The 8,427-nt window shown below is 41.2% G+C and overlaps 1 protein-coding gene across 1 annotated transcript in view; it reads left to right on the top strand.

Annotated features, from left to right (window-relative positions):
• Window positions 1-4,018: 4,018 nt before the first annotated feature.
• PNPT1 (polyribonucleotide nucleotidyltransferase 1) overlaps window positions 4,019-8,427 on the top strand; it is a 58,002-nt gene continuing 53,593 nt past the window's right edge. Inside the window, exon 1 of the mRNA XM_025354757.1 lies at window positions 4,019-4,264. Coding sequence (XP_025210542.1) covers window positions 4,104-4,264 — 161 coding nt within the window. The 5' untranslated portion in view covers window positions 4,019-4,103. The remainder of the gene's footprint in view (window positions 4,265-8,427) is intronic.

Below are 8,427 nucleotides of genomic sequence, written 5' to 3'. Positions count from 1 at the left end.
TCAGTTTACTTGGAGTATAAAGTGAAAAGAGGGTGGGAAGGAAATAGGGTAGTAAGAAAAAGTTGATGAGGCCAATAGGAAAGGAAAGGTTTATAGTCCATGCAAAGCAGTTTAAATTCTATCCTTAAAGACTTAGGAAGCCACTAAAAAAATGTAATCAGGATGGAGACACAATTCCATTTGTGTTTGAGAAAGATCCTTCTGGTAGTGGTGTAGAGCAGACTTCCTTAGAGTTGAGTAGGCTACATTATTACAAGACAAAAACTTTTTCCTGAACACTTCAGGGTCTGCTGATACTTTTAATTATAATGTTACTACATAACAAAATATAACTTCCATAGTGTTACAGCTTTCAGTCATAAAAGCAATATAAATGTATACCTTGTCTAAACTAAACTACAAACTAAATTAAAATGTAGTTAAAGGGCCAGGCTCTGTGGCTCATGCCTGTAATCCTAGCACTTTGTGAGGCCAAGGCAGGCAGATCACCTGAGGTCGGGAGTTGGAGACCAGCCTGGCCAACATGGTGAAACCCCGTCTGTACTAAAAATACAAAAATTAACTGGGCGTGATGGTGCACGTCTGCAGTCCTAGCTACTTGGGAGGCTGAGGCAGAAGAATTGCTTGAACCCAGGAGGCGGAGGTTGCAGTGAGCCAAGATTACATCACTGCACTCCAGCCTGGGCAACAGAGCAAGACTCCATTTCAAAAAAAAAAAAAAGTAGTTAAACACAACTTAATGCAATGATGTTTTATTTAACTGTAGTTGCTTATTCAGAGCGTGTAGTGGTATTAACTATTTTGATGCAGGTTCATTGGAGTTTGAAGAAAAGGAAAAAGGAGATCTGAGAAGTTGCTAGTGGATTTAAGTTGGATCATTTTTAATGCCCTTCAACAATCATAGGTAAATAAATTCCTTTTAAATTATATTTTGGCTGTTGAACTATACTTGAGGGAAACATAACTCTACTTCCAGAATAACATCTCAGACTGAACCTCATGGATTATAGCTTCAGTAGTAACAACTACAAGAATTTAAACTTTTTATATTTTTGTTTCTACACTAATCTAAAAATGCTTCATATAAACATATAAACGTATTCTGTATCATCTATATCTTCATAACAAAGCTCTGCTACAAGATTTTAGTGCCTACATTTGCTTTTGAGTTTACGATCCAATTACTACTATTTGAATTATATCAGGTTTGTGTGAGGAAATGGGGGTGGGGGATTCTTAATAGGTAAATGCTGCTTTCCATTATTTCTGGCTGGATGAAAGCTAACCGATTCAAGGAGTTCAAGGAGTTCTGAAGAAGAGAAAGATGTTCAGAATACCTGGAAACTGGAGGAAGAATTAACAAAACGCTGGATAAGGCCAGGTGCGGTGGCTCACGCCTGTAATCCCTGCACTTTGGGAGGCCAGGGCGGGTGAATCACCTGAGGTCAGGAGTTCGAGACCAACCTGGCCAACATGATGAAACCCCATCTCTACTAAAAATACAAAAAAATTAGCCAGGCATGGTGGTGGATGCCTGTAATCCCAGCTACTCAGGAGGCCTGCGGCAGGGGAATCACTTGAACCCTGGAGGCAGAGGTTGCAGTGAACTGAGATCGTGCCACTGCACTCTAGCCTGGGCAACAAGAGCAAAACTCCGTCTTAAAAGAAAAGGAAAAGGCAGGATAATAGCTAAATTTACCATTTATTGATGTTGACAATGTGCTAGGTACTATTATAAATATATCATCTGACATGTTTAATCCTTACAAAAACCCTGTTAGTTTCATATTACTATCCATTTTTATGGGGAAACTGAGGCTCAGAGAGCTAGGGTCACACAACTGGTAATTAACAGACAAGATCGGAACCAGCTGGGACTAATTCCAAGTCTATGCTCTAAACTATTAGGCAATACTGCCTAAATGAAAATGATTACATAGTACTTAAGTATGTTACCAAAAGATGATTTTGTGTTCTTACTCTATAAATCAAAAGTCATGTTCAACTGTGGCAAGTAGGTTTTCTGAGACATTTATCTTCATGACAGATTTCAATAGATTGATTGGTCTTGAAAACTCTGTGGCAACTCAAGGTAAAGTAAAAGGGAGAAGACGCAAAAACTGCTTTAACACTAAAAATCTGTAAACAAGGTTAATGGTAATCCCTCTATTGGCACGGAAATCCCAAATCAGTAATGATAGCTCATGAAAGCAAGGTGTCAGAAAGCTGCTTTGCCACCAAATCATTTGTCTGTTTAGAGTTCATCATTCTTTTCTCTTTTTTAAATCATGGATCAACATTTTTCTTTTCTTTCTTTTTTTTTCTTTTTTGAGATGGAGTCTCGCTCTGGAGTGCAGTGGCGTGATCTCGGCTCACTGCAACCTCCGCCTCCTGGATTCAAGCAATTCTTGTGCCTCAGCCTCCGGAGTAGCTGGGATTACAGCATGCGCCACCACACCCAGCTAATTTTTGTATTTTTAGTACAGACGCGTTTTCAGCCTGTTGGCCAGGATGAACTGGCTCTCCTGACCTCGTGATCCATCTGCCTCGGCCTCCCAGCGTGCTGGGATTACAGGCGTGGGCCACCGCGCCAGGACTTTTTTTTTTTTTTTTTTTTTTTTAAGACGGAGTTTCACTCTTGCAGAAATGGCGGGATCTCGGCTCACTGCAACCTCTGCCTCCCGGGTTCAAGCGATTACCCTGCCTCAGCCTTCCGAGTAGCTGGGATTACAGGCATGAACCACCCCGCCCGGCTAATTTGGTATTTTTAGTAGAGACGGGGGTTTCTCCATATTGGTCAGGCTGGTCTTGAACTCCCGACCTCAGGTGATCCGTCTGCCTCGGCCTCCCAAAGTGCTGGGATTACAAGCCACCGCCTCCAGCCAACGTTTTTAATTCTGAAAACTGTGTTTGAATGAGTGTTGGGTTTTTGTTGCTTGGTTTTCTTTGGGGGAAGGTGGTTATGACCTTACACAAGAAATATACATCATAATATGAAAATGCTCATTGGTTCATTAAAGGAACAACATAAAGAATTTCTAACGGAACGGATTAATGGGATGGAAGAAATTTACCCACTCTCTAAAAATTGTTCAAATCCCAAAAACTTTTTTTTTTTTTTCATTTTACAAAATATTTACTTCAAACAGTAGCTGGCATTTTGCATTTAAGAGTTCGACCTGGCCGGGCGCGGTGGCTCAAGCCTGTAATCCCAGCACTTTGGGAGGCCGAGGCGTGCGGATCACGAGGTCAGAAGATCGAGACCATCCTGGCTAACACCGTGAAACCCCGTCTATACTAAAAGATACAAAAAAAATTAGCCGGGCGTGATGGCGGGCACCTGTAGTCCCAGCTATTCAGGAGGCTGAGGCAGGAGAATGGCATGAACCCGGGGGGCGGAGCTTGCAGTGAGCCGAGGTCGCGCCCTTGCACTCCAGCCTGGGGCACAGAGCAAGACTCCGTCTCAAAAAAAAAAAAAAAAAGAGTTCGACCAAAAGGGACAGGAATATAAATTTCTAATTATTAGCAATGGAAATGAGAATGAATCAGAAATGACAATAAATATTTCTAAAATTACAAGTCGATGAAAAATGAATTAATTTGCTGTAAATTGGTTAACACAAATCGCTGCAGTGACATATCTGCTATGTGAAATTTATAAAATAAAAACCAGGGCGGAGAAGGGGAGAGGGAGAGCTCTTTCCAAAGGCCCACCACACAAATTCTAATTCTTAGTTCACAGAGTCAAATAATAATAATGTGTTGTTCTATGACTTCTAGTAATAAAAGTAAATATAAATTTACTCTGCATATTACACGTTTACATTATTCTAGGACTTCTCCTTTAAATTACGATAGTACACACACAAAAACCTTATTTATCTAATTGCCTTTCATTGGCAGATAACAACAAAGATCGTTTACAACATAATCGCTTTCTGATAGGTTTGATCCTCTCTAGTCTTCGTAGAAGGTGGCCAACGTTTCCGTTGTCCCGGCGTCCCTCAGGCCCCGCGGAAAACGAAACTGCATCAGGCTCCGCCCCACGGTCTGAGGAGTGAGCCAATCAGGGCATAGTCTGGGTTGATCGCGTGCCGGGTGTCATGGCTGCCTGCAGGTACTGCAGCTCGTGCCTCCGGCTCCGGCCCCTGAGCGATGGTCCCTTCCGTCTGCCAGGGCGGGATCGGGCACTCACCCAGTTGCAGGCGCGTGCACTATGGAGTAGCGCAGGGTCTCGAGCTGTGGCCGTGGACTTAGGCAACAGGTAAGGAGTGGCGTGCGTTCCCTGTATTGTCATAAGGCGTCCTGTCCAGCCAGCCTGAGCGTATTTGTCTCCCAGGGTAGAAACCCAGTATCCTAGGTCTATTTAATCTCTCTTTACCCTAAATCTAAATTCCAAATTTCTCTTTCCGGGTTTGGAATGTGACTCCTCGGACCCTCCTTCTTCCCGAGCTATCTCATGCCCTCTGTTGGTGTGTGCCGGGCTTCTTTGCTCCATCCGACTCTGTCCTTCCACCTGACTTCCGATCTCTTTACTTTCTGGGACCACTGGACTCTTAAGTGGGAAACATTCCACCTAGGGATAACGAGTTGACGTGGATGTATCACGTCATCCAATCTAATTGATTGCCTAAAGTGTGGCCATATGACCCCGGGTTAGGAGGGAAAGGAAAAGTCAGTTTTTTGAACGCCAGTTACAGGATCCTCGCAATCTTTTTAAACCTGTCGTAAAGGTACTATTACCCTCGTTTTGTAGAGGCTCAAAAAAGGTTAGATAACTTTCTAAGAGTCAATTAAAAAGTATTATGGGACTAGGTGGTTTTTGAATTTCTGTTTCTTGCTTACAAAGCCCGTACTTTTTTAAAGGACCGTTTAAAAAAGAAAAAACTTATGCTTTAATCGTTTTTAGAATAAATGGAATTGCTAATGCAAACTTCATATATCTAAATTTCTTTTTTTTCTTTTTTTTTTTTTTTTGAGAAGGAGTCTCGCTCTGTCGCCCAGGCTGGAGTGCAGTGGCCGGATCTCAGCTCACCGCAAGCTCTGCCTCCCAGGTTTACGCCATTCTCCTGCCTCAGCCTCCCAAGTAGCTGGGACTACAGGCGCCCGCCACCTCGCCCGGCTAGTTTTTTGTATTTTTTAGTAGAGACGGGGTTTCACCGTGTTAGCCAGGATGGTCTCGATCTCCTGACCTCATGATCCACCCGTCTCGGCCTCCCAAAGTGCTGGGATTACAGGCTTGAGCCACTGCGCCCGGCCTTATCTAAATTTCTTACGTGTACTTTGAAAAAATTTTGACCCCAGTTCATACAAAAAGCAAAAAAATCGTTTTGAATCCAGGTCTCCCACTCTAACTTTGATAAGTAATTCACGTTGAGCAAGTTAATTCACCATTTTCTTGTGCAAAGTGTGGAGACTGGATTCCATTAAGGGTCTGCAAACTTTTTCTGTAAAGGACTGGATAATATATATATTAGGCTTTTTGGGGTATACACTGTGTGTATGTGTTTACAAACCCTTTAGAAATGTTTTAGAAAACGGCCCAGCACAGTGGCTCACACCTGTAATTCGAGCACTTTGGGAGGCTGAGGTGGATGGATCACCTGAGGTCAGTAGTTGGAGACCAGCCTGGCCAACATGGTGAAACCCCATCTTTACTAAAAATACAAAAATTAGCTGGGCATAGTGGCAGGCACCTGTAATTCCAGTAACTTGGGAGGCCGAGGCAGGAGAATCGGTTGAACCCAGGAGACAGAGGATGCAGTGACCGAGATTGTGCCGTTGCACTCCAGCCTGGGCGACAAAAGCGAAACTCTGTCTCAAAAATAAATAAATAAATAAAAATAAAAAAACATTTTTAGTTACAGAGTAATACAGAAATAGGCCATGAGCTGCAGTTTGGTCACCCCTAAACTAGGTTATCTCTAAGGCTCATTCCACTCCCAGCATTCCTTAATTCTGATTTTTGAGGGAAGAGGACATCTTTTCCATTCTTCAAGGACTGCACATGCTTCGAAGAAATGCCCAGAACATTTCATTCAACAGTCACATACTGTGAGATAGGCACTAGATACTCAAAACAAGATGCAGCTCCTACCCTCCATATTTTCCATAAATAATCTACTTTGACTCTTAATCAACCTGTTCTTTTGTAGAAAGTTCTCTTTAAACTCGTGTCATGTATTGAAATAACTAGACTCATAAATATCATACTTGCTGGATAAATTCTTTCATTTTTGTCTTGTTTGCCATTGGCAACATTTATTGAGTGACACATTATATTTGTTACCATATGTATTATTTACTGCATTCTAGAAGATTATATAATTATTGTAGGTGTTTTTCAGATAGTATATTTAATGCTCATGGTAACCTTGGAGGCAGGTGTTTAATTTTCATTTCAGCAGTCTTTTATTGAGCATCTACTATGCATCAAATCACTGAGGATATTCAAAAGAGTATGCCACTGTGGGCAAAATGCTAAGGCAGTAGCCCCGTTAATGGAGTAGACCTGTAGCTTTCACAGCATTTCTTCCCTGTGTTTTGGGCCCACTGTAGTCTAGTTAAAGATCCTCCACTCCCCTTCACAGAGATCACTTAGGTATTCAGAATTCACATTGGTAGACAGAATGCCAGTTCCTGGTAGGTTTTGAGAAGTATTGATAGCATCTTACTTGGGGTTAAACAAAATTTCAAGATGCCAAATTTACATTTGCCACAGGAAACCATTACTTAATACTGATTTCAGCTATAGGTTGTTGCAGGTCTGTGATACTACACAGTATGACTGGTTTTGAGTATCGCATTCCTTCCATCTACTCCACGTATTAATCCAGCACCAGCCTCCTCTCTGTACCTCATTATTCCCATTAGTCAGAGGAGACCCATTTTATTGTGGGCTTTCATCATTATACCATCTGTGTTGACTAAGTAGAAACCCAACTAGAACTTATCAAATATTCCCTGATTTAAAAAAAAAAACAAACTAATATTTCAGAGTCAAGAATTTGATACTACAAAATCACTGTATTTATTAACATGTATTAAATGTACATACTTTGTTCTGACTTTCAAACTTAACAAAATGAGTCTAACTGAACAGATAAATATGCTTTTCATTAACTCAGGCTTCTGGCAAAGGTATTTAACAGGTGAAAATATTAAGGGTTGTTCCTTCATCTCTTTGGTATGTGAAGGACAGAATAATCTTATTTGGGGCAGGGCATTGGGCCTGTCTGCATGCTTGTGTTTGGTTTGTGCATTTTCAGCACCAGACTATGAAAGAAGGTTGCTGAAGCTGAGTTCATGTGACAGAGCATCTTCCTCTGTATCTTCAGGGGTCACTGACTTGGTTTCATCTCAAAACACCTTTTGATGAATCTTGAGCTCTTTGACAAGTTTTGCTGGTCTGTTTCAAGACCTCAGTAAGCTCTTTTTGCATTCTCTGCTGAAACTGGGGAATAAGGCTGATAGTGCTGCCTATTTCATGTATATAAGACAGCTTTATTAAGATATAATTCACATACCATACAGTTCATTTGAAGTGTACAACTCGTCTGGGAGCAGTGGCTCATGTCTGTAATCCTAGCACTTTGGGAAGCCAAGGCAGGAGGATTGCTTGAGTTTGAGTCCAGGAGTTTGAGACCAGCCTGGGTAACATAGTGAGACCTCATGTCTACAAAAAATTTAAAAATTAGGCCAGTATGGTGGTGCACACCTGTATTTCGAGCTACTCAGGAGGCTGAGGTGGGAGGATTGCTTGAGCTTGGGAGGTCAAGGCTGCAGTGAGCTGTGATGGCACCACTGCACTCCAGCCTGGGCAACAGAGCAAGATCCTATCTCAAAATAAATAAATACAGATAATAAAGTGTATAATTCAATGGATATTAGTATATTCAAAGTTTTGCAGCCATTACCACCATCAATTTTAGAACACTTCTATCACCCTAAAAAGAAATTCATTAGTAGTAGTCACTTAGTATTTCTCCCCAGCCCCAGGCAACCACTAATCTACTTTCCATCTCTGTGGATTTGCCTATTATGAACGTTTCTTACGTGGAAACATAGTATTTTGTGACTGCCTTCTTTCACTTAACATAATGTTGTCAATGTTTATTCATGTTGTAACATGTATGAGTACTTTGTTCCTTTTTATCACTGAATAATAATCCGTTGTATGAATTATACCACATTTAGCTTATCCATTCATCAGTTGATGGACATTTGGGTTGTTTCCATTTGGGAACTACTATGAATAATGCTACAAGGAACATTCATAACAGGTTGTGATTTTGATTTGCATTTCCCTGCTGATAGTTAATGATATTGAGCGTATTTTTATGTCCTTACTGGCCATTTGTATGTCTTCTTTGGAGAGATGTCTGTTCAAGTCCTTTGCCAAGTGTTTTTTTTTTTTTTTTTTTTTTT

Source organism: Theropithecus gelada, chromosome 13, assembly GCF_003255815.1.
Source record: "Theropithecus gelada isolate Dixy chromosome 13, Tgel_1.0, whole genome shotgun sequence".
Lineage (NCBI taxonomy): Eukaryota > Metazoa > Chordata > Mammalia > Primates > Cercopithecidae > Theropithecus > Theropithecus gelada.
The sequence above is the reverse complement of the archived record's forward strand: the minus strand, read 5'-3'. Positions and strand labels throughout refer to the sequence as shown.